Source organism: Hyla sarda, chromosome 6, assembly GCF_029499605.1.
Source record: "Hyla sarda isolate aHylSar1 chromosome 6, aHylSar1.hap1, whole genome shotgun sequence".
In the NCBI taxonomy this organism is placed as follows: domain Eukaryota; kingdom Metazoa; phylum Chordata; class Amphibia; order Anura; family Hylidae; genus Hyla; species Hyla sarda.
Window position 1 is genome coordinate 168,306,778 of NC_079194.1, and position 27,148 is coordinate 168,333,925.

The 27,148-nt window shown below is 46.2% G+C and overlaps 1 protein-coding gene and 1 non-coding gene across 3 annotated transcripts in view; both read left to right on the top strand.

Moving 5' to 3' along the window:
• Positions 1-7,063: 7,063 nt before the first annotated feature.
• On the top strand, positions 7,064-7,137 carry TRNAT-AGU (transfer RNA threonine (anticodon AGU)). Its single transcript has one exon. It is a non-coding gene; the product is annotated as a tRNA-Thr (tRNA).
• Positions 7,138-7,554: 417 nt separating this feature from the next.
• The window catches only part of LRP3 (LDL receptor related protein 3), a 156,301-nt gene continuing 136,707 nt past the window's right edge, over positions 7,555-27,148 (top strand). Inside the window, exons 1-2 of one of the 2 annotated variants that reach the window (XM_056525774.1) lie at positions 14,431-14,572; positions 17,653-17,792. In XM_056525774.1, the coding sequence (XP_056381749.1) occupies positions 17,753-17,792 (40 nt within the window). In that variant the 5' untranslated portion in view covers positions 14,431-14,572; positions 17,653-17,752. Of the gene's footprint in view, positions 7,570-14,430; positions 14,573-17,652; positions 17,793-27,148 lie in introns of those variants that run through there. The other variant, XM_056525776.1, reaches the window with a different exon arrangement.

Below are 27,148 nucleotides of genomic sequence, written 5' to 3' on the forward strand. Positions count from 1 at the left end.
AAATTACTTCTATTAAAAAATCTTAATCCTTTCAGTACTAATGAGCTGATGAAGTTGAGTTGTTCTTTTCTGTCTAAGTGCTCTCTGAGGACACGTGTCTCGGGAACCGCCCAGTTTGGAAGCAAATCCCCATAGCAAACATATTCTTCTCTGTGCAGTTCCCAAGACAAGCAGAGATGTCAGCAGAGAGCACTGTTGCCAGACAGAAAACAACAACCCAACTTTAGCAGCTGATAATTAATGAAAGGATTAAGATTTTTTAATAGAAGTAATTTACAAATCTAGAAACAAAATTTCAACCACCCCTCAAGGATACCACCCTACTGGGTGCACAGTGAAAAAATGGTTTGAAGACAGTTTGTTTGAACAATGCAGAAAATATTTATTAAAATACAATTAAAATTATTCAATTAAAAACATTTGAACAGAGCAATAATGAATATAGTTGATTACCATAGGGCCCTAATGGTATATATTCATAGTGATATATGAGGCACTGCAGTTGTGAATAATGGCCGACTATCCGGATTGTACTGTTAAACTGGCAATTTGTATATCTGGTTGTAAAGTCCTTTGTGTGGATTGGTCTAAAAATGCCTGTAGTCTCTATGGAGATGAATAATGCTCACCGTGTCCGCTGGTCCCGTACTGCGACGGGCCGAAAATGATGGGAGCAGCAGTTCTACTTCATAAGCAGAGCGTTGATTTCGGCTTGGTTTGGGAGCGGTGATATAGCAGATGGCTCCCACGCCCGATGTCTGTAGCTGCGGCGTGCGGCTGTAATGTCGGACCCTGGCTGGCTTACTCCGATGGAAATGCTCGCGGTGGTGGCAGCATGTAAGGCATGTAAAGTAGAATCAGAAGCTGGTGAGTGCATCAGATAGATAGAAATCCCGGCTTGAGCAGCGGGTCTATAAGCGGCTGGTTTAGGTTAAGTCGGCTTCTGAATGGGCAGTGCGTCTTTGTAGTGCTCTGTTCAGACAAAGTCTTAAGCCTAGACATGTTTCAGGGTACTTCAACTAGACCCCTTCCTCAGTAAGCAACGCTCTGCTTGTGAAGTAGAACTGCTACTCCCATCATTTTCGGCCCGTCGCAGTACGGGACCAGCGGACACGGTGAGCATTATTCATCTCCATAGAGACTACAGGCATTTTTAGTCCAATCCACTCAAAGGACTTTACAACCAGATATACAAATTGCTGGTTAAACAGTACAATCCAGATAGTCGGCCATTATTCAAAACTGCAGTGCCTCATATATCACTATGAATATATATCATTAGGGCCCTATGGTAATCAACTATATTCAATATTGCTCTGTTCAAATGTTTTTTAATTAAATCATTTTAATTGTATTTTAATAAATATTTTCTGCATTGTTCAAACAAACTGTCTTCAAACCATTTTTTCACTGTGCACCCAGTAGGGTGGTATCCTTGAGGGGTGGTTGAAATGTTGTTTCTAATTTTATTTTACTCAGTCGGTGGGGACCGATTTGTCAACCACAATTTAACCTCCGATGCAAGGTTGTGAGCTGCACACACATTTCCATTTTTTTTAAACTGTCTTTATTGTAATGTGCATATTTAAACAGAGTCATTTTCAATAAACAACATCAGAAATAGGAGATAAGCAAGTCTCAACGGCACGACAGGATTCTGAGTGAGCTGTCTACACAGATTAGTATGCACAGTAATGAAGAATTATCAATAAAAAATAACACAGTAAAAGTAACCAACCACTTTCAGTGGGAACCATGACTAACAAGAGACAAGACACACAAACATGGAAAGACAAAAAGACAAACACTGAACGATTGCCCGATCTGAAGGGAAAAAAGGGGAGAAGGGGGTGGGGGGCGTAGATGGTGGGGAAAGGAGAAAATGCTCAGGCAATAGCACAGCCAGATATTACCTACATGAGGGTGAGGAGACCTTAAAGTGAAATAGAATCACGTGGTTAACTGGTCTCTAATAGCCAGGAAGCGAGAGGCCCTAGAGTTTGCCTGAGGAGAAGCGCACCAAGCCGACCAAATTTTGTAGAACTTAGAGGGGTTTTTACGATTCTTATAAACTACATACTCATAATTCACTGAAACGTTAACCAGAGCTTTCCAGCCAGAGATAGTTGGGGTTCTCGGGTCCATCCATCGCAGGGCTATGGCCTTGCGAGCTAAGAACAACACTTCCCTGAGAAACGTCATTTCCAGAGGGGACCAATGTTCTTCATCTATTATACCCAAGAGACAAACCTTGAGGGACAGGAGCACAGGGCGACGGGTCAAAGAACTAACAAATCGCACGACATCAGCCCAATATGAACTAAGAAATCTGCAGGACCACATCAAGTGCAGAAAGTCTGCACCTTCTGCTCCGCATCTATGGCAGGTAGTGTCAGGTCTCCTGCCCATCTTAGCCAAACACACATTTCCATTTATCTCTAATTTACAAATCTGTTGCCTTGAAATACCACAGGGCTTGGAAGTGAGAGAGCGCCATGTGCATTTGAAGCCTGAATTAGGGATTTGCATAGGGGTGGACATAGGGGTATTCTACGCCAGTGATTCCCAAGCAGGGTGCCTCCAGCTGTTGCAAAACTCCCAGCATGCTTGGACAGTCAGTCTTGGGCTGTCCGGCAATACTGGGAGTTGTTGTTTTGCAACAGCTGGAGGCTCCATTTTGGAAACAGTGGGGAGGGGGGCTGTGTAGGGGTATGTGTATATGTAGTGTTTTTTACTTTTTATTTTATTTTGTGTTAGTGTAGTGTAGTGTTTTTAGGGTACAGTCACACGGGCCGGGGATTACAGCAAGTTTTCCGCTGCGAGTTTGAGCTGCCGCGCAAAATTTGCTGCATCGCAAACTTGCAGCCTGATACTCACTGTAAGCCCCCTGCCCATGTGAATGTACCCTGTACATTCACAGGGGGGGACCTCCAGCTGTTGCAAAACTACAACTCCCAGCATGCACAGTCTATCAGTGCATGCTGGTAGTTATAGTTTTGCAACAGCTGGAGGCACACAGGTTGGAAAACACTGAGTTAGGAAACAGACAATGTTTCCCAACCAGTGTGCCTCCAGTTGTTGCAAAATCACTACTCCCAAACATTCTCAGGCATGCTGGAAGTAGTAGTTCGGCAACATCTTTAGTGCCAGATGTTGCCGAACTACAACTCCCAGCATGCTTGGAGTTGTAGTTTTGCAACATCTGGAGGACTACAGTTTGCAGACCACTAATACAGTGGTTCCCAATCTGTGCCCTTCCAGATGTTGCAAAACTACAACCCCAAGTATGCCAAAACTGTCCAGGCATGCTGAGAGTTGTAGTTCTGCAACATCTGAAGGGCCAGATGTTGCAAAACTGCAACTTCCAGCATGCCGGGATGCCAAGGGCTGTCTGGGCATGCAGGGAGTTGTAGTGTAAGGGGACCAGATGGAGCAGTCCAGATCGCTTTACGGCGGTCTGGACTGCTGCAAAGGTCCCGCACCGCCGCCGAAGATCCACTCACCTGTCGCCACCGCCGCCGTCTCCGCCACCGGGATCCGGGTCTTCAGGGAAAAGGTAAGTAACGGGGCCGGGCCCCAGCACTCCCCTGTCCCCCACCGCGTCCTCCGGTCTTCCTCCCGTTCTCTCCGGACTTCCAGGGGCCGGGCAGGGCGGGAGGAAGTAACCGCCCCCCCCCCCCCCCTTGCGATTGGTCAGTTAGCTAATCGAGGAATCGCTGGGGATAGGAGGAGGTGGCAGGCTTGCCACCTCGCTCCTAGCCTTCACCATGGTCCTGGCTGTCTGTGACAACCGGGATCATGCAAAATTACCGGGCGGTCGGGTCCCAGAGACCCGATCAGCCCGGTAACGCCGCAGATCGCAGGGGCGATTTCCCTCGCGATTTGCGACGATCGCCAACATGGGGGGCAGACATGGCCCCCCTCGGCGTTTGCCCTGGATGCATGCTGAAGCATTTCAGCAGGCATCCGCTTCCGATCTCTGCTCGGCGCGCAGCAGAGACCGGAGAAACAGTACTAGTACGTCCTGGGTCCTTAACACGATAACGACCACGGACGAGTATAGACGTCCAGGTTGGCGGGCATTCCCGCACCTGGACGTCTATACTCGTCCATTCTTCTCGTGGGTGCTGCCCAGTGCACCCACGAGATCGCGGCAGGGACTCGGCTGTATCACACAGCCGGGACCCTGCTGCACTGCCAGGACCGAAGTAAACTTCGGTCCCGGCAGTTTTAACCCTTACAGCCGCGGTCGGAAGTGACCACGGGCTGTAAGTGTTATGACAGAGGGAGGGAGCTCCCTCTGTCACTCCTGCAGCACCCCGCATCGCGATCGCGGGGTGCTGCGTGTAATACGCGGCTGGCCGGGGCCTGCCGCACTGCCGGGAGTGAAGTTCACTTCACTCCCGGCAGTTTAACCCTTACAGCCGCGGTCAGAAGTGACCGCGCGCTGTAAGGAGTTCTGACAGAGGGAGGGTCTCCTCTGCAGCACCCCGCAGCGCGATCGCGGGGTGCTGCTGCATACCTGGGCAGCCGGGGGTCCTACAAAGACCCCCAGGTCTGCCCTGGGTATTGCCTGAAAGGACGTGCCAGAGGCACGTCCTAATATGCTGCCTGCTAGTGAAAACTGGCAGGCAGCATATAACTATAATGCTTTGGAATACTAAGTATTCCAAAGCATTAAAAAGTGTAAAAATAAATAAATAAAATAAAAGTGTAAAAATAAATAAAAATGTAGTAAAAGTGTAAAAAAAAAAATATATATATATATTATATATATATATATATATATATATATATATATTAAAAATACATTTATTAAATGAATCTAATTAAAAAAAATGCATAATGTGTAGGATCGCATTGGCGGACATCCGCAGCATGTAATATGCTGCGGATGTCCACCATGTGATCCTACACATTATGCAGCAGTCACGGTAATGAGCTCGCTGCTGCGGCTGGGTAGCTTTGTGTGTCCACTCATAGCGGCGGATTTCCCGCCGGCAGTCATGAGCGGACACACTGAGCTACCCAGCCGCAGCAGTGATGGATATATTCGCCATGAGCGGGTGCTTATTCCCACAACATGGCGGATATATCCATCAGGAGCCTTAACTGTCACAGACAGACACGTTATACCGCCAGCCGACCAAGGACCAATCAGAGAGGTCCCTGGTGCAGCCAATAACTTGTAGGGGTGCGGTATATAAATGGGGTCACTTGTGGGGGTGGGGGTACTGTTCTGCCCTGAAAGCCAAATGGCGCTCCTCTCCTTCTGAGTCCTACCACGCGGCCAAGGAACCATATATGGCCAAAGCGGGGGTATTTCCGAACATGGGACAAGCAGCTAAATAAAATATAGGGTGCATTTCTTTCAATATCAGAAGTGATGTACAAAAAATATCCCCCCCCAAATGATGCATTTGTGAAAAATTGCAAATTTCGAATTTTTAACACTGACTTTGTAATAATTCCTGCCAAAAAACTATGGTGTTAAAATACTCACTGTACCCCCTAGCGAATACCTTAAGGGGTCTAGTTTTTAAAATGGGGTCATTTGGGGGGGGTGTTCCTATGTTCTACTACCTTTTAATTTCTGCAAACCTTGCATAGCACACAAAAAAAGATGTACTTTTCAAATTTTCAAAATTTTCTAAATTTCAAGTTAAATTGTTAGGCTTCTAACTAATTTAAAATGTTAATTAAAAACAAAAAAAAATGACGTCAAAATAAAGTAGACATCTGAAAGTATAAATTTCATAAACTATTTGGTCAGTATGTATAAATATATGCAACCAATTAGTGTTAAAATAGCAAAAAATCGTAATTTTTTGTAAAAATTTCATGATTTTTTGCCTTATAAAAAAAAACTACAAATGATATCGGCTTACTTTTACTATGTACATGAAGGACAACTTGTGACAAAAAAACAATGTCAGAATTATCGTGATTGGCAAAACGTTACCAGAGTTATTCTCTAATAAAGACAGACATCCCCGATTTGAAAAAACAGGCCTGGTCTTTCAGGGGCGTACAGGTTTATTTGGGTTGGTCCTTAAGGGGTTAAAGCCCAGGGTGCCAGGACGTTCTAGTACGTCCTGGGTCCTTAAGGGGTTAAAGGGGTACTCGCGGTGCTTAGACATCTTATCCCCTATCCAAAGGATAGGGGATAAGATGCCTGATCGCAGGAGTCCCGCCGCTGGGGACCCCAGGGATCTTGCACGCGGCACCCCGTTTGTAATCAGTCCCCGGAGCGTGTTTGCTCCGGGTCCGATTACCGACGACCACAGGGCTGGCAGCGTGTGACGTCACGCCCCCGCCCCGTGTGATGTCACGCTCCGCCCCTCAATGCAAGCCCATGGGAGGGGGCGTGACAGCTATCACGCCCCCTCCCGTAGGCTTGCATTGAGGGGCGGAGCGTGACGTCACACGCCGCCGGCCCTGTGGTTGTTGGTAATCAGACCCGGAGTGAACACGCTCCTGGGACTGATTACAAATGGGGTGCCGCGTGCAAGATCACGGGGGTCCCCAGCGGCGGGACTCCCACGATCAGGCATCTTATCCCCTATCCTTTGGATAGGGGATAAGATGTCTAAGCACCGGAGAACCCCTTTAAGGTGGAAAAGGGCTGAGTCCCTAAAGGGTTAAACCATACTTTTAGTTCCCATAGGGAGACTTGAATATGCAATCCCTTGACCGCTTGTACCTGCCTTTAGTAGGGTGTAACAGGAATACAATCATGGCAGGACTGGAGGCTTCCACTCAGCCGCATGTTACTGTGACAGCGCAAATGCACCATGAGGATGGATAGGGAACTATCAGGTGATAATGGAGCCAAATCCTGTAAAACATAAACATTGTTTATTATTTAATAAATATATATATAATTATTATATTCAGTGAAAATATAAGAAAAGGACATAAATACTTAATGCTTCTAAAATTGATGAATAATAAAAAAAAAATATTTAATTTAATAATATGTGCAAAATCATGTTTTTGCTGCGTGTCACTGTTGTGCTCCTATATCACGAAGGGTTTCTATTTTGAGCCTGACCCACCGTGCGGCGCCGTGGCTTAGATGGTTAAAGCGCCTGTCTAGTAAACAGGAGATCCTGGGTTCGAATCCCAGCGGTGCCTTTTTTTTTTTTTTTCCTCCTCTTCTTTTTCTGTTAGTGCTTTTGTCTGTAATTTATTTTTGTCACTGACACAATATTTTTTTCTAATATCACATGATAAATTATTTTTTATTTATCTATGAGTTTTGTTCTGCTGCACGGACAGGACATCGGGATGTCTGTATGTTAATGCACTTCGCTAGTGGTTGCTATCTCTCTACAGGAAAAGGCACATTACTCAGTTCGTCCTGCTTGTAAATGAATATAAAACAATAAAATAATGACGTAAAATCCGGTCATAGTATGCGCGCACAGTAGTCATAGAATGTGAACGCAGGAATCATTACCTGGCGGAGCGCGCCACCTAGCGGCAGAACAGAGCTTCTTGGAATGCATCGTTGTGATTCCCCAGGCCGCTTACCGGGTAGGTGACGTCATAAGGTAACGTCATGAGGTAACGTTGAATTTTCCTCCCTTTTTCATAGATAATTTATATATTTTTATTTTGTTGAGCTGAAGAATCTAACTTGTGAGACTCGGACATCACGTCACTACAGCAGTTTGTGAGGTGAAATGCTGTGTTTCGTGATTCTTCCGAATTCGAGGGATTGGGCCATGACGCGGTTACTTATTTCCTACAGCAGTGTTTCCCAACCAGGGTGCCTCCAGCTGTTGCAAAACTACAACTCCCAGCATGCCCGGACAGCCGAAGGCTGTCCGGTCATGCTGGGAGTTGTAGTTTTGCAACAGCTGGGGGCACTCTAGTTGGGAAAACTGCCCTATAGACATTACTAAAGCGTGACCAGCTAGTGCCACCATAAACTGTGTCGCCCACAGTATGCCCAAAAACTACCAGAGGGCTCATATAAACTGTGGCAGTCACAGTATCCCAATGTACTCCCAGACAATGCCACCATAAACAGTGTCAGACACATTGCACCTATAAACAGTGCCTGTCCAAGATAGCATTTGTTCAGAATTCCCATTAACAATTCCATTCAGAATTCAACAGTGCCCCCCGCCCCCTCCCCCTCTTTAGGCTGGAATTCCACTGAGGATTTTTTTTTTGCAAAAACGCCGTAAATAACACCAATTTTCCCACACAGCGTTTTTTCTGCGAAAAAACGCCGCGTCCAGATGTTAGCTGCAAGTCAATAGTAAACTGCAAAATGCCAGATCGACTTGGCGTTTTTCAGTTTGGCGTCTTTTAAATCCTTTTGGCGTTTTTCAGCAATTTTGGGCTCAGAGGCTGGTTTTTCAAAACTTTTGGCGTTTTTTGCACAGAAATCATGGCGTTCCCCCCCCCCCCCCCCGTAGAAGTGTATGTGACAGCAAAAACGCCAAGAAAAACACCGTGTTGGTTTTAACTTTGGTGTTTTTGCCGGCGGTTTTTATTCTTTTTTGGACTTTAACGATCCAAAAAAGTGATGGAGATACCTTTTTTTTTATAAAAATTTCAAAGGGTACCATTAAAAATAAATAATAAAAAAGATACAGTAGTGATGGAAAAAATTGTATTTAATGAAATGTATCTTTTATATAACAACATTTTTATTAAAGGACAACTGCAGCGGTATGACACTTATCCCCCTATCCACAGGATAGGGGATAAGTGTTTGATTGCGGGGGTCCGACCGCTGGGACCCCCCGCGATCTCCCTTACGGGAGCGCTAAGGCCCGTAGCGTCGACCTAGAGGTCGACGGTGACGCCCCGTCTCCTACCCGTCCCCATACAGTTCTATGGGGGAGGCGGGGAGGCACGAACGCTACCTCCCTGCCTCTCCCATAGAGATGTATGGAGGAGGCGTGCTGGCTGCAACGTCATGCTGCGGCCGGCACGCCCCCTGCACGGGACAGTCGCGGCCCCGTACAGGAGATCACAGGGGGGTCCCAGCGGTCGGACCCCCGCGCGATCAAACACTTATCCCCTATCCTGTGGATAGGGGATAAGTGTTAATCACGCTGCAGATGTCCTTTAATTTTTAAACAGGGATCAATTTATGTGGGCGGGAAGGGCACAAAAAATGTAGGCGACAATAATAAAAATGTAGTGCGTGTTTTTTACTTTTTTTAATTTATTTTTTAGGTAGTACTCCCAGCATGAACACACACTGTTGTAGTACCTGTACTAATTGACAGATCGGCCCTGGGTTCTGTTGCGATCCTCCTGTAAAGATGCGGCGGACGTTCTTCTATGGTCCCCTGCACTGCCGTATATATATATATATATATATATATATATATATATATATATACACCTATTCATACTTCCCGCAGAGAGCTATGATTTTCCAGATGGTTCCAGCCAATCACAGCTCTCTGTGGGAAGTATGAATATGTGTATATATATACGGCAGTGCAGGGGACCATAGAAGAGCGGCCGGCTGCATCTATACATTATACAAGAGGATCACAGTGGGTGTCAGAAGTGACACTCACTGCGATCTGTCTAATAATGCACAACTCCCAGCATGGAGAAAAGTGTGCTCCATGTTGGGAGTAGTAGTACCTGAAGTTAAAGGACAGATCACAGCGGGTATCACTCCTGACATCCGCTGTGATCGTCCTATCTATTGCAGAGATGCGAAGCGGCTTTCTCCTGCGCTCCGCATCTCTGCTCTGTACTCCGGCCGGTGTGAGATGGAAATTTACGACCCATGCAAACTTGCCTCCGCTCCTCCCCTCAGCTCTCCGAAGATTTCCGAAGCTAGAGCTGGGTGGGAGGGCAGAGGGAAGGCAGAGCAGGGGGAGAGAGGAGGTACATGCCACCCTCATTTCCCCTCTCCCTGCTCTGCCTTCGGAGGATGCAGGTCTGCACAGGAGATAGAAGACAGAGCAGGGGAGAGAGGATGCACACGTCCCCCTCATTTCCCCTCCCCTGCTCTGCCTGTTCACTGAACAGAACAAGAGGATGACAAATTGCACGGGCTGGGGATGTATAGACTGCAGGGAAATAAATCTCGGACTGGGGATGATTTCTAGGTGTGAAGGGTGGGGGGGGGGGGGGGACCCTGAATGACACATGCTGGAAGTTGTAGTCCCTGTTATGTGTGTATACTAGTGTTTCTCAACCAAGGCTGAGTTATATAAGTGTGTATAACGCAGGTTTCCACCACACACCGGACAGTGATATGAATAGAACAGGTGTGAGAGACAAGCTGGCACCGCTACCTCTGTAAAGCTTCTGAAGTCAGCTACTCACTATGCTGGCCTGCATGGCGTTCAACTAGCAATAGCAGTCATACACATCAAATACCGCTAACCTTCGGGTTCCCAGTCCCTCGGAGCAAAGTTTCCATTCATAGCATGTAGAAGGAATAACGGGGACGTCACTCACCGGAATGCGGTACAAAACTTCTTTATTTCAACAGTGCAGATATACGGGCAGCACGGACATCCAGAGCCACAGCTTGATCAAGCTGGGGCTCTGGATGTCCGTGCTGCCCCTATGTCTGCACTGTTGAAATAAAGAAGTTTTGTACCGCATCCCGGTGAGTGACGTCCCCGTTATTCCTTCTGCATGCTATGATATGAATAGAACATCACTCATTCATATATCCCTCTGAGAGCTGTGATTGGCTGCAACCTTCCGGCCAATCACCACTCTCGGCCCGGAAAATATAAATGAGTGATGTTCTATTCACATCACTGGCCAGAGTATAGTGCAGAGATGTGAGCGCTGTATAGAGCTGCTCCGCATCTCTGCTATATTATGGACAATCGCATCGGGTGTCACGATTGACACCCGGAGCGACATGTCTATTAGTACAGGTACTACTACTCCCATCATGGAACAGTCTGATCCCTGCTGGGAGTGTAGTACTACCTTAAAAATGTAAAAAATTTTGAAAAAAAATAAGTTAAACACACACACACCCGCTCACACTTTAGTAAAAATGTATTAAAAATTTGTTATAAAAAATAAAAATTTCTTTAAATACATTTTTTCCATCCCTACTACATCCTTTTTTTTTTTTTTGGTACCCAACAAATTTGGAAAAAAAAAACACCAAAGGGGCCAAAAAAGGCAAATTCCACACAAAGGTGAAAACACCAGAAAAACGCCAAAACGCAGAGAAAAACAGTGGCGTTTTTTTTTGGCGTTTTTAAGCCTAAAAAAACGCAGTGCAAAACCTCAGTGGAATTCTAGGCTTACAGTGCCACACTCGCTGTGATCTGTCTATTAATGCACAACTCCCAGCATGGAGCAGAGTGTGCTCCATGTTGGGAGTATTAGTACCTGTAGTTAAGGACATATCACAGCGGGCATCATTCCTGACATCCACTGTGATCGTGCTTTCTATTGCAGAGGTGCGGAGCTGCTTTCTCCTGCGCTCCGTATCTCTGCACTAAACTCTGGCCGGTGTGAGATGGAAATTTGCGCTCCATGCAGACTTACCTCCGCTCCTCCCCTCAGCTCTCGGAAGATTTCCAAAGCTAGAGCTGGGTGGGAGGGCAGAGGGAAGGCAGAGCAGGGGGAGAGAGGAGGTACATGCTTCCCTCATCTCCCCTCTCCCTGCTCTGCCTTCGGAGGATGCAGGTCTGCCCGGGAGAAGGGAGAAAGAACACAGAGCAGAAAACAGAGGATGTGCACGTCTCCCTCATATTCCATCTGTATATAGATGCACTGCTGGGGTCAGACATATATCTATATGTCTGGCCCCCACAGCGCTTCTATAATCATATGCCTTCGTTACGCTATGAATGAAAAGTATTGAAGGCAGCCTGCTGCATTTACCTTTCTGGCCAGGCAGTTAGTCGGGCGTCTTCCTAGCTGCTCCTCCGTTCCGTCTCTTCTTAACTTCTTGTCACTCACTGGAAAAAAAAGTGCCGGGACGGCCGGCCCCCCTAGGGGACCAGGCCCCTTACTGGGGTACTGGCTGTACCCCCCTGATGGCGGCCCTGGGTGTTGGATGGGAACCCTTGCCAAGGGGCCGAGGTATGGTGGTGAAACCCCAGCTGAAATAGTAGTAAATAACATGAGACAGAAATTTGGATTTTTGCAACTGGCACACAACTCTTACCCACAGAGAGGCAACAAGCTTGGTGGTTACAACAATGCTTGTCAGTTGTCAGTATTGAAGCACATTTCTTATAGACCGAGAAACAGGATGGCAGCCATGGCATAGTAAGAGTTGGGTAAAATCATTTTTTTTCTTACACCTCTCACTAGTCAGTCTGGTCTCTCTGCCAACATACTGTTATTTCCACAATCATATCCCCCACATGGTAACTGGTCCTGTTCGATGGTTGCATATTGTCTCTTTCACAGTCTTAGCCCAGGCAACAACAAGTCATCTCACATCTCACAACAAGTCATCTCACATATCCAACCTTGTGTAATGAAACAGTGAAGCAGTTGCCCATATGAAGCAATCAAATTCCAGTTACATTTTTTTATAAATCCTCTGAAGTATAAAAGCTGGAATCCGATTGGTTGCTGTGGGCAACTGCTGCACTGTTCCCGTACACAAGGTTTGATAAAACTTTGCCATAGTGTCTTGTCAGGAAATGTGCAGTTTTTATTACCCAACCAGGCTGCCTCTTGTCACAAGTGTCTTGCTATCTGTTGAGCCACACAACCCAGAAGCATGGTTACCAGGGCTGGGGTTTTCTCTCCACCATACTGTGCATCCTTAGTAAGTCAACTGCAAGGCATTGCATAAGTGAACATAACCAGTATTAAAATGCAATTTGCAATAAAATAACAGTCTGTATAAATAAACATACATACACAATATAAGGAACTCAATATACCCTACTCATACCCCACACTGGCGAACTATTGGTGTAATGCTGGCAGTTGGCAGTATGCAGCATGTCCCGTTTACCTCGACCGAGCCACATGCTCATTTCCTCCTCCCCTCTGCAGACTTCATACATCATTTTCAGTACTTTCACAGGCAGCAACATTTTCTGGTGCACCCCAAAGAGCCTCATTAGTGTGAATGCTGTTTCTTTAAGGCTTGGTGTGTGTCCCTGATTTCTGTCCTCCTTGAGTCCCTACTAGGCACCACCTATATAATAGCACTCTTCCTTTCCTGTGGTGCTTGAGCAAAAATGTACCGTAGAATTTCTACTAATAAGGTTATTTGCTGCTTTTTTTTTTTTATCTTCTGTGTTTCTGTGTTCCTGGCCCAAGCTTGTTACTTGCCACTGTCTGATCCTGCTGGTGCCTTCCTGATTCTCCAGTGCATGACCTGGAATGACGACTATGCCTCTGTCTGCTAATCAAGCCTGCTCCACCCAGCTGCATCTGAGCTCCTTAGCTCTGCTGTTCTAATAGCTTCGGCTCAGCTATAACACCAAGTCTGCTCTGCTTCATCATACTCTTGTGCTGTGCTAATACCATCTATAGCGTCAGCTTGACCCACCTTCCTATATCCCCAGTGCTTGGTAGCGGGTCATTCCGACCTGCCTGGCCTGCTGCCACTGCTGGCACTCTTGCAGTAGTGATCTTCAGTCCAGCTTCTGCATCCTGGCTAAAGTGTGAAAACCAGGGGAACACTGCTACCAATTTTGGCCCAAAGCCAAAGCAAAGTGGTACAGTAGGCAAAACCGTTTGGAATGTTACAAATGGCAGTAGGTGCCATTCCACGTAGCTGAATTTCCTTATTTATTACCAGCTGTATGTTGGCTATGTATGAAAAAAAGTGGGGGAAAAAAATCATAAATTGGCCACATCAACCAATTTATCCAATGATTGCTGTGCATTACAAATATTTGGTATAACAACTCAAATCTGCTTGGTTTGGGGCCCTGAGGGCAGTACATGGATGCATGGACCCGTTCAGACATTGCTGGGTATTGCCCATTCATATATGTGGTTTCCCATTTAAATGGTTGCATTTACAAGCCAAAATGTGAGGATTAAAATACTCCTGGCAAGGCATCAGCATTTAATAAAAATGTATTTCATACTGAGAATGCGCTCTATCGACCATTGCTAATCCTAACATTTCTTCTGTACATGGTTTGGAACAAATTGTCCTGAACTTTGCAGCTCGATCTTGTTTCCAATTTATATGACAAATTATTTGTTTCTCTGCACTGTGATTTTGTGTTCTGCTTTTTAATAATTCTTTTTAATACCAACTGGATTTTTTAAACTAATTATTTTGAAGCAGAAATAACCCACTAGTTCTGCAGCATGCTAATCCAGTCACACGTAGCTCACAGGCCCAAATATACAGCTGCTGTTTAATTTCACAAGAGTTCGTTCTAGAAGGAGGCACAGGCAAAGTTGAGAATCCCTCCCTAGTGCACAGGTGTTTTACCAGCCCAGTCTTCTTTTTGGTGCCAGGGTTCAGTACCCCAGATTGCTGCTCAGCCATACACTGGCCAACATGGTCCAACGATTCACTGAATTGCAGCATGACCCATTGACCATAGGGAATCCGGAAGAGTAGTGCATCAGGGACTGCAGCGAGACAACAGAGGCATCTGGAGGAGCAGTGGTAAGTAAGCATGTTTATTTTTTTAAACCGGAAACAATAGTAATTTTCCGAAAAACCCCTCTATCCTGGAGTACTCCTTTAATGACCAAATGTTTAATAACTGCTACTGTCTGCAAACTAGACTTCTAGTCAAGCCGGTGGCAGAGTAGAACTTTGAGCTAAAAGCTTAAAGGAGTACTGCAGCCATAGAACACTTATCCCCTGTTTGCAGGATAGAGGATAAGTGTCTGATCGCAGGGTGTCCGGTTGCTGGACCCCCAAACCCCCCCCCCCCGCGACCTGCTGTATGGGGCCTGGCTCTGCTGCGGCTCTCCTCATGCAGGAAGTGTGTCGGGCAGGGCCGGTTCATCATTGGCGCTCCTGCAGCACCTGCTCCGGGACCCGTGCCCGTAGGGGGCCCCGTCACATTCGGAACATCCCTGCGGGCTGCTCAGTAGCGGATCTGGGCCACCGCCCATAGCCTGGCCGCGGACACTTTAAAACAGTGACCAGCGGCGGCTCCTCCTGCTTTTTCTATATTTCATATTTCCTTACCTGGACGCTCTCGGCAGGCTCAGGTAATGCGTCGGGTCATGTGGGCTGTGACAAGTGACGTCTCCTGCGGCTCCTCTGCACGGCGTCAGGGACGTCACTCATCATTTCGTGCAGCCGCGGCCACTACAGGGCCCAGTTTTCTTCATTACACCCCAGCGCTGCAGGAAATGAAGAGTGACGTCCCTGACGCCGTGCAGAGGAGCCGCAGGAGACGTCACTCGTCACAGCCCACAAGACCAGACACATTACCTGAGCCTGCCGAGCGCGGCCAGGTAAGGAAATATGAAAAATAGAAAAAGCAGGAGGAGGGGGGAGCAATGAGCAGGGGAGGATTATGAGTGGGGTAGGATGATGAGGCAGAGGGGGGGGGAATGATGAGCTTGGGGGGGAATGATTGTCGGGGGGGGAATGATGAGCAGGGGGGGAATGATGAGCAGGGGGGTAATAATAAGCAGGGGGGTAATGATGAGCAGGGGGGGTAATGATGAGCAGGTGGGTAATGATGAGCAGGGGGGAGTGATGAGCAGGGGGGGGGAAGAATGATGAGCAGGGGAGTGGAATGATGAGCAGGGGGAGAATGATGAGCAGGGGGAGAATGATGAGCAGGGGGAGGGAATGATGAACAGGGGGGTGGAATGATGAGCAGGGGGTGGAATGATGAGCAGGGGGTGGAATGATGAGATGGGGGGAGAATGATGAGCAGGGGGGGTGATGAGCGGGCGGGAATAATGAGCAGGGGAAAACACGGGAAAGGAGGCGGGGGGTAAATATGACACAGGGGCTGATAAAAGGGGGAGGAAGGAGGGGGGGGGGGCAAACTGAGGATCAAGGGAATCAAAGTTGGGGGGATGATGAGGCATATAGTTCAGAGCTTCCAAGTAATTTATTTTACATTTATTTTTTTCCCCTCAAATTTTCCTGTGAAAATGAGGGTACGTGTTATATGCCAGGATGTGTTATACGCAGATAAATACTGTAATTCCCCTCCCCCCCCCTCATATTCAGCAGGACATCTCTGTGTCCTGAAAGATCTTTTCGGGACACAAGGATGTCCCGGTTACCTTTCTGCGGCCCCACGTTAACTTTAAAAACGCAGGGGCCGCCAGGAGTTGGCGCACGCAGGGACATCACTGACGTCCCGTGCGTGTGCCCGTAGGAGCGGAGCAGCGAGGATGCACACATGGTAAGTTACCTACACATCATCTTCAGTGCTCCGACCACCGCTCCTCCGGTCCTGGGACCTACTGTTATGGCCTCTAGGCCATAGCAGTAGATCATGACCCCGGACCAGAGGAGCGGTGGTCGGAGCACTGAAGTGGGGCAGTACACAGACATAATCTCCAGCCATACACTGTATATGGCTGGAGGCTGTATGTCTGTGGGGGACACTGCCAACGTAATGTGGGGGGACTACAACCTAATGCAGGGGAACTGCAACCCACTGTGGGTGAACTGTCACGCCCCCTCCCATAGACTTGCATTGAGGGGGCGGAGCGTGACGTCACACGGGGGGGGGGGGGGGGGGTTTGGTCGTGACGTCACGATCTTCCGTTCCCGTGGTTGGGAGCCAGAACCTCCAGCGCTGCCGGAAGCAGATACAGGTGGGTGTTGCATGCTATATTGCGGGGGTCCCCAGCGGCGGGACCCCCGTGATCAGACATCTTATCCCCTATCCTTTGGATAGGGGATAATATGTCTAGGGGTGGAGTACCCCTTTAAGGACCAGGGGTGGACTAAGGCTAAGTTTCCAGAGAAGGCAAAAGCACAAGAAAAAAATGCCAAAAAATTACCATAACACAGGAAAAAGCAGTAGCAGTTTTTCTGTGTTTTCGCAGGTAAAAAAAGGGGGAAACCTAGCCTTAGGGGGTCTCTGGGAGCAGGAGTCTGGAGGAGGACTTAGGGGTCTGGGGGGGCAGAAGGGTCTGGGGGAATTAGGGCTCGTCCACACTACGAACTTCCACCAGCAGAATTTTGCTTGTTTTCAATGGGATGCTGCTGCTCTGTGCACACTACGGAAGACACAGTGGCCCTCATTTACTATTGTAAACCCGACTTGTTTTGTCGTTTTTTTTGGCGCATCTTTGTCTGCGCCATGTCGCAGACATCGTGCGCCAGTCTGCGACACGATGCAACATTTTTTCCCGACGGACCAGATGTGGATTCTCCCAAACCCGAAAAAGGGGCGTAACCCGACATTTCTGAGCTTTCCCACGTATTTATAAAGGTTTCCAACCCGAATTTGTTGAATTGTTGTGGATTTTTCCCGACAACTCAGAGGAGTTGGAAACCAAAACCAACAAAACCCACGTGCGACAAACAGGATGAGACATAATAATGAATATCAGGGGAAAAAAGCAGTCGGGTAAGATAGCAACATAGACTTACAACCCGATTTTCTAAGTAAATGAGGGCCAGTGTGTGGTAGGATTATTTTTAGAGGGCATGATGTTTGGCAGTATAATTTACAGGGTACACAGGGTTTGGCAGTATTATATTTAGGAAGCACAGTCTCTTGTAGGGTTATAATGATTGTTGTCTTCATACAGAGGATGAGGATCGGCTGGCAAAGTGAGGAACCAATGATGTCCAGGCATCGAACTTTACAGAGGAAGATTGAGCTGGAAGAAGACCTGGCGTCTGGACCAGATGAAGAAGAAAAGGAAAGACAACAGAGAAGACGTCTCCTGTGAGTCATTTTATGTTTGTGTATTCTCCTGACTGTCCCTGATGTGTCTGTCAACCTCAACCTCAATGTGTCTGTCAACCTGATGTGTCTGTCAACCTCTTAGTAAAGTCGACGACACAAACACTAGCTGCGCAGAGATACGGAAGTTCCGGGGCCCCAAACGGAAGATCGTGGGGGGGTCCAAGCGGTTGTACCCCCCGTGATCAGATACTTATCCCCTATCTGCAGGGAATAAGTCTTCTATGGCTGCAGATCTCCTTTAAATAAAATAGAAACAGAGTCCTCTTCATCCTAGTGATCCTGGGTGTCCTAGTTCATTTTGCCTCACAGATTCATACTTCTGACATGTCATTTTATTTCTAGAATGTTAATTTCTCCTCCAAAAACAGTGACGATCTGAAAGGGGTTGTCCCCCTAATAAACATGAATTCTCTGTTATATCGGGAAAAAAAGAACAATTATTAATTGGAATCATTGAAAATTGCTCCTGAGTCTAGATGTTGGTGTCACAAACTTGCTATAATGCTCCCTGTTGTTTAATTAGGTACCATCACTAAAGTGGTGACCTGATAAGGAACTAACAGGTGCTGAGTTGCTTACTCAGGCCTGCTGAATCCTACTGTTCAGTAGTAACAAAGAAGCAAAAGATGTAACCAGGCACTGCTGCATTCAACTAAATGTCCACCGTGTGGATAACTACACTGTTCAGCCACAATTTCCAGATCTCTGTCGGGAGTCTCAGCCGCTTGTGGTATTCTCCCACACTGGTAGCTGCGTCTAACAGCTTTCCACTCCCCGCGAGGAAATCTTCCTGTTGTTTGTCCTGATCATGCTGAAATAAATCTGCTTTGCAAGTTACTGTACAGTAGAATGACCTTTCCCCTCCAGCACTGGACACATGAATGTTCAAGAAGGGAATCAAAATAACACCAGAGCTACCATAACAAGATCTAGCCACAGGAGCATTTATATTAAATCCAGTTAAAAATTCAAATGGAAAATGTTCTCATTTTGGGGTATCTAACAGAGTTAATATTTATAGGACAACCCCTTTAAGTTATTTGAATTGAAGTATATTAGTTCAAATCAGGAATCCTATTCACCCTCCAAAATACAGTTTTCATCTAGAACTCTGCATCTTTTGGCTTTAGGACACAAACATTTCCATATTTCCAGCTGTAATTCCCATGTCATTTGCAGAAATAGGTTCCCATGGTTTTAGGCACGATAGATAAAAATAGATGCTGGTGTTTACTGTGTTGTATTCAGTCTTGAGAGAACAATATGGTAGGTTCTATCTATTGCCAAGTGTAATACAGGGACGAACATACTACCGTATATGGGCAGTGCATGCAGCTGTTTTGTGCTTTTGTGGAAGCAGATCCTTAGATCAGGCTTTCCACATTTTCCGTGTCCATAGTGAGAACCTTAAAGGGGGTACTCCGCTGCTCAGCGTTTGGAACAAACTGTTCCAAACGCTGGAGCTGGCGCCGGGAGCTCGTGATGTCATAGCTTCACCCTCTCATGACATCACGCCCGCCCCCTCAATGCAAGTCTATGGGAGGGGGCCATAGACTTACTTTGAGGGGGTGGGGTGTGACATCATAAGAGGGGCGGGGCTATGGTGTCACAAGCTCCCGGCGCCTGCTCCAGCGTTCAGAACAGTTTGTTCCAAACGGTGAGCAGCAGAGTACCCCCTTTAACCCCTTAACGACGAAGGACGTAAATGTACGTCCTGGTGATGTGGTACTTAACGCACCAGGACGGGCATCGGAGCGATGCCAGCATCATGCGCGGCAGGTCCCGGCTGTGGATTGCAGCCAGGGACCCGCCGGTAATGGCGGACACCCGCGATCCCGCGGATGTCCGCCATTAACCCCTCAGATGCCGTGATCAATACCGATCACGGCATCTGCAGCATCGCGGTCACTTAACAGGATGATCGGATCGCCCGCAGCGCTGCCGCGGCGATCCGATCATCCTGCATGGCAGACAGAGGTCCCCTCACCTGGCTCCGCTGCCTTCCGGGAGTCTTCTGCTCTGATCTGCCTTCCCGCAGACCAGAGCAGAAGATGACCGATAACCCTGATCAGTGCTGTGTCCTATACATAGCACTGAACAGGATTAGCAATCGAGTGATTGCTATAAATAGTTCCTTATGGGGACTATAAGAGTTTAAAAATAAAAGTAAAAAAATAAAGTAAAGAAAATGTGAAAAAAACCCTCCCCCAATAAAAACGTAATTTGTCCCATTTTCCCTATTTTACCCCCAAAAAGTGTAAAAAAAATCATTTTATATACATATTTGGTATCGCCGCGTGCATAAATATCCGAACTATTAAAATAAAATGTAAATGATCCCGTATGGTGAACGGCGTGAACGTAAAAAAAAGTCCAAAATAGCTGCTTTTTTTATAACATTTTATTCCCAAAAAAATTTATAAAAAATGTAATAAAAGTTTTGTATGAGCAAATATGGTATTAATAAAAAGTACAGATCTCGGTGCAAAAAATTTGCCCTCATACCACCGCTTATACGGAAAAATGAAAAAGTTATAGGTCTTCAAAATAGGGGGATTTTAAACGTACTAATTTGGTTAAAAAGTTTGCGATTTTTTTTAAGCGCAACAGTAATAGAAAAGTGTATAATCATGGGTATCATTTTAATCGTATTGACCCAGAGAATAAAAACCACATGTCATTTTTTAAAGTGAGTGATGGCATTACAACGGACAACTGGTCGCACAAAAAACAAGCCCTCATACTAGTCTGTGGATGAAAATATAAAAGAGTTATGATTTTTTGAAGGGGAGGAGGAAAGAACGAAAACGTAAAAATAAAATTGTCTTAGTCCTTAAGGTCCAAATGGGCTGAGTCCTAAAGGGATACTCCGGTGGAAAACTTTTTTTTTAATCAACTGATGCCAGAAAGTTAAACAGGTTTGTAAATAACTTCTATTAAAAAATATTTATCCTTCCAGTACTTATTAGCGGCTGTATATTACAGAGAAAGTTCTTTTGTTCTTTTTTTTTTTCTGTCCACAGTGCTCTCTGCTGACACCTCTGTTTGTATCAGGAACTGTCCAGAGCAGCATAGGTTTGCTATGGGGATTTTCTCCTCTTCTGCACAGTTCCTGATATGGACAGAGGTGTCAGCAGAGATCACCATGGACAGTTAAAAAAAAAAAAAAAGCAGTTAATAAGTACTGGAAGGATAAAGATTTTTAATAAAAGTCAATTTCCCACCGGAGATCCTCTTTAAGGTATGCTCACATGGGCAAAACATATATGGTTTTTAAACCAAACCTACGCCCAAACCTAACCCTTCTCCCATTGACTTCAGTGGAAGATGGCAAAACCACATTCTGTGTGATTATGCTATAAGGCTTTCATTAAAATCACTGGGTGCTTCAGGGCTACCCCCAGTGCTGACTGCAGCTAAATGAAAGCTTATGCCTGTGTGATTGTACCCTAAGCAAGCTTTATTCCTATAAGCACTGCATTACTATGTAATCATACAAGAATCAAACTTACAAACTCCATCTACTATTCCTATTCAAAAACACAACAGACTACAAGCCATGGATTATTTTTGCAGTTCATAGTTTAACCCCTTAAGAACCAAGCCCATTTTAACCTTAAATGGGCACTGTCAGATACAAAAAACTTTTGATATGTTGTAAAGCATGCATAACAAATAGGTTTTGCAATTGCTTTCATTTGAACATTTTCAGTATTTCATACTGAAAAAGCTAGTCAAACAACTGCCTCCCTGCCTGCTTGGACACATACTAGTCCTGCTGTGTCCATGCGTCATGGACACACTTCCTTCATTGACAGCTGTGAGCGCAGGGCTCACAGCTGGAGGAAAAATCCTCCCACTGTAAGCTTGTGTTCCGCTACTGTCAGTGAGGACAAGCTGGGAGTTTTTAGTTTTGCTAATGCTAGGGGAGATGTGAGCAGATAGCATACTAAGGGAGGGGGCGGAGACCTGCACAGTGAAGCCACACACCCTCCCTTTAAGAGGAATTCAGACTAGTGAGCTAAATTAAAAGTGTAATAAAAAAATAAATAAAGGTGTTAGACACATACAAATTAGATGCACATGGTCAGGATTAGGTACTGAGTGATATATTAAAAAAAAAAAAAGGCCAATTTTATTTTTGCGTTTTTGTTTTTTCCTCCTCGCCTTCTAAAATCCATAACTCTTTTATATTTCCGTCTACAGACCCATAGAAGGGCTTGTTTTTTTGCGTGACCAATTGTTCTTTGAAAGGAAACCTCTCATTTTACCATAAAATGTACGGCAAACCCAAAAAATTTGGGTTTCGTTTTCACACTGTACACTTTATGGTAAAAATGACATGTTTTCTTTATTCTGTGGGTCAATAAGATTAGAATGATACCCATGGCTAGATACTTTTCTATTTTTGTACCGTTTTTTGTACAAACCCAGTCATCTAAAATCGCCCAATTTTGACCACCTATAACTTTTTCATTTTTCCGTATATAGGGCTCATTTTTTGCGCCGTCGTCTGTACTGTTTATTGATACCCCATTTGCATAAACATAGATGTGGGGGGAGGGACATCTAAATCTTAACATGATTTTTTTATAATATTTAAAGAGATTTTCAGAGACTTAAAGGGGACATGTCTGACAAAAAAGTTTTTATGATCAACATAAAGAGAACAAAAGAGACTGCGTGCCCTCATACCGACTCTGCGTAAGCAGCTTTGCCATATGTATGAGGCCTAACATGTGCAGTTGTGGGAGGTATAATTGGGAAGTTTTCAAGAATATAATATGAAGCTGGCACTGGTCCCTGGTCACCAGTGAAACACTGACTGACATTTATGCTAATGAATATATTCAGATGGCATCATTCTTTTTAGCAGGTATAACATAATACACCAGACCAAATCCTATCTACTGTCACAATAATTTTGCAGCCATCTGCCATGATATGACGGTGGGTTAATTAACTGTTAAATGCACCAACGATGTTGGCATAAAAACAAGTGATTACAGTTGTCTGCATCTCCCGGGTTCCGTGTTCTGTTAACAAACAGGTGTTGCTAGGCAACGGGATAAAAGCACTAATGAAAGGTGTCCCAACATGAGCCTGCTGAAGGCTTCACTCTGTATGTCAGCAATACATTACGTGGTGCTCAAGAGGTGATTGGAGCAACTGCTGTGCATGGTACAAGCAGAGAGCAAGGGGGAAAGACATCAGAAAAATGTTACAAGCATTGTCATGTTGGAGATACAGCTGGTACAGATGCAATGTCTGTGACAGTCAAGAATTTCTGGAATTAATGAGGGCTTGTCATGGGAATCTATCACATGTTCTACTTAAAGGACAACTGCAGCGGTATGACACTTATCCCCTATCCACAGGATAGGGGATAAGTGTTTGATTGCAGGGGGTCCGACCGCTGGGACCCCCCTCGATCTCCCTAACGGGGCGCCGCCATTAGCACTCATGGTGACATAGCGTCGACCTAGAGGTCGACGGTGATGCCCCGTCTCCTCCCCGTCCCCATACAGTTCTATGGGGGAGACGGGGATGCACGAACGCTGCCTCCCTGCCTCTCTCATAGAGATGTATGGAGGAGGCGTGCTGGCTGCAACGTCATGCTGCGGCCTGCACGCCCCCTGCACGGGACAGCCGCGGCCCCGTACAGGAGTTCACAGGGGGTCCCAGCGGTCGGACCCCCCCGCGATCAAACACTTATCCCCTATCCTGTGGATAGGGGATAAGTGTTAATCACGCTGCAGATGTCCTTTAAACAGTGCCCTTGGATGCCAATGTACCTATTGAACATCACCCTGTTATTAGACTCCTTAATGATCTTTCATTACACAGTGATGAATATAGGCATAAGACTGGGCATGGTGCTGCAGCTCAGCCCATTTGGGTACATTCACACGTACTGCGGATTTCATGCTGCAGATGTGATACGAAAGATTTCAATTATTTATTTCTATTGAGTAAATCGGCAAAATCAAATCTGCAACATCAAATGGGAAAATAGTCATTAAAAGGGCTAGTGGTCAGTTCTAAAAAAGATATTTTTATCTATAATTTTTTAGCCTCGGTGCCCTGATATTAATGCTGTTTTTATTCTACTGTTACCTCACTCGTTCCCAAGGTATAGTTTTTTTTTAATTTTTATAAAATTAATTTTTATTAAGTAATTTAAAAGATGAAGGGTTACTGTCATTACTAAACACTTTTGACATTGTAATGCTGCTGGTTGGCAACCACCAGTGTTCCATGGGTCCTGGTCATTACCAGTGACAGGTGACATCCTCTGTGCCATGTATCTGCACCCCAGTCATCCTCCTTCACACTTTTCTGCCCCTCTCAGCCCCGTTCTCCTCTACATCCCCCTCTAGTCATGTTCCTTCATACTTTCTGCCCCCCCTCCAACCCCCTTCTCCTCCACACACCCTTCAGTCATGCTCCTTCACACTTTTCTGCTCCCAGACGCCTACTCTTCCGCACCCCCCTTTAGTCATGCACCTTCATACTTTTCTGCCCCCCCCAGCCTCCTTCTCCTCTGCACCCCCCTTTAGTCAAGCTCCTTCAAACTTTCCTGCCCCCCAGCCCCCTTCTCCTCTGCACCACCACCTTAAGCCATGCTCCTTCACATTTTTTGCCTCCCTTCCCTTTCTCTCTCACCTTGTGGAGGAGGGTCGGCAGGCTGTAGAAGAGAGAGACGTTCCATTCCCGGGGCAGGGACATCCTTGACGTCCGGGGCGTGCTGGCACATGGACGTCTGCAGCAGTGTCCCTTCCCCAACTCACTACACTTGGGGCCAGGGGACCGGCCAGAGGGAAGGCCCCCTGAAGGGTAGGAAGGGGCTGGGGAGGCTAGTGAATCGCTGGCCGGGCAGGGAGCAAAGTGATACATATGAGTGCAGGTACAGCGGTTTAGGGAATCGGTCGGAGGTCCGGATGACTGGCGGCCGTAGTCCGCCAGTTGACTACCCCGGCTCTAGGGTCTGTGCGTGAGCACTGGCTGAATCTTATAGAGACAGTGTTTTCTCACTTAGGGCTGCAATGATTAATCGATGAAATCGATAAAATTCGATAATGAGATTCGTTGTAGACAAACCCCATTATTGAATAATCGGTCAAATCGTTGTCCAGGGCGCTGGTGGTCATGAGGCTGCTGCAGGCGGGAGCGGGCAGTCAGGCACTATACCGCATTGCCGCAGCCAATTCCTAGTCCCACCCTTCGCTGACCCACCCTCCACTGACCCACCAATCATGTTGTTGTGCTCTCCTCTTCCGCCGCCAACTGTGGATTCACTCTTCGTGCATTTTATGTGGAGCTGCAGCCTGTGCTGGAGGACCTCACTCGTACTTCTGCCACCAGTAAGCGAGGATCCTACTGTATAATGCACCCTGCTCAGGGCTCATGCAGCCACTGTTACTGCAGCATTCATATCGTCATAGGGGTATAGGGGTATGTGCAGAGCATTGCACCCTAGTGTCTGTAGTACAGACATTATGGTGCAATGCCCTGCACATACCCTCATGTGTATAGCGGTGTATATGTACTACATACACACTGCTATACACATAGGGGTATGTGCAGAGCATTGCACCCTAGTGTCTGTAGTACCACCATGTGTATAGCAGTGTGTATGTACTACATACACATTGCTATACACATAGGGGTATGTGCAGAGTATTGCACCCTGGTGTCTGTAGTACATACACACATGGCAGTACTACAGACACTACACATCATGACATCAGGCTGCGATACCACACTGCAAGTGAAGTGATTTTCTGCTGCACCTCCATGATCTAATTTCTTAGAGCAAGCAGATCTGTCTTGACTTTTGCCTGTACATTTATAATTTTTCTCAAGTGTCAAAAACATTTTAATTTTCTAAATTTTGGGTGCAGCGCAGCGGAAATAATGACAGGATCATGGACTTGTTCTGGAAGGAAATCACTCCATCTGCTGTGAAGCTGGTTGGTTTCAGTGGATTGGAAGCATACAGACTCACAGGACCTCACAGTAGAAGGTGCCTCAAAAAACACTAAATTTTTCTTGCTTTAGGTTCTGTTGTGTCTGACAGGGTTGCAGTTACTGGTCACATTTCTTCAAGGAGTCTGTCAAAGTGCTGTTCCATTTGGTGTTCACATCTCGCAGCAGTTTATGTTCCAGTGTACCCATTTCCATCTGCTTCTCCTTCAACTTGATTGTTTATTTCAATACCCGGATTCTTCAATGCACTATTATAACCAGCTGCAAAGTGTGGCCAGGTGCAGTGGATACTGGACCATCCATGCTTCTCGTCCGGGATGTTTGCTAGTAACAAATTGCTACACTGGTCCATATGTCTGGAGTGAAGACAAATCTGCTTTAGCCCTAATGGTATCCTTCACATTCTGAAAAGCCTCCTCGTACTTCCTGCAGTCCTGTTGCCACTGCATTGACTATATGGACAATGGACTATTGTGGCACTGGCTTCTGCATGGCTAACCAAAAAGAACATGGATTTGTCATGGGATATATTCCAGCCAACATGGCTCTGCTTTGCACACCTTGTAGATGTCTACCTTGTTTGAAGTTTGTTTTTTCTGTTACTTTTTAACTTTTTTATTATGTTTTTAGCTTATTTTATTTGCCTAATGTACATAGTTATTAAAGTTAAACCCCCCCAAAAAACTTTTTATGTCATTGTGCTGTTTTTCCGATTAATCAAACTAATAATTGACCAACTAATCGATTTTGGATATAATCTTTAGCTGCAGCCCTACACTCACTAATGGATCCTTCTCCAATCCCTGCATGGCACTCCCTATATAAACCTACTCCTCCTTATGCCTCAGCAAGGTTGTGTTTTCTGTATTGCTAAGGTCCCTGAACCCTGTCTTCCTGATCCTGTCTGTCTGCTGTACCTGTGTTTCTGATCCTGTACACTGAACTTGGCTAGATGTTTTACAGCATCTGCTCAGCTCACACCTATTTAGCACTGCTGCGTCTGACGCTACCTTTAGTGTCAGTTTGACCCATTTTACCTGCCTGACCGGCTGCCACTTGTGGCACTGTGGATTCACAGACATGGGGCGTTACAATTTGCTGAGGCCATGGACCCCATTGGCTTGCCCGAGCTCGTCCTGCAACATTTGTTTCAGTTGCTACCGAGATGTCATGCTGCAGTGCTAGAACTTGATTACTGCTTGTCATGTGCATTCCCAGGCCCAGACTGCTGGAAAAAATTGAAGTTCTAAACTCGCACCTGTGTTCCAGAGCCCTGTTCAGACTCTTGATTTTTGTCCGCCAGAAGAACTCGTCCAGAGCTCTGTTCAGACTCTTCCTGGCTGTCT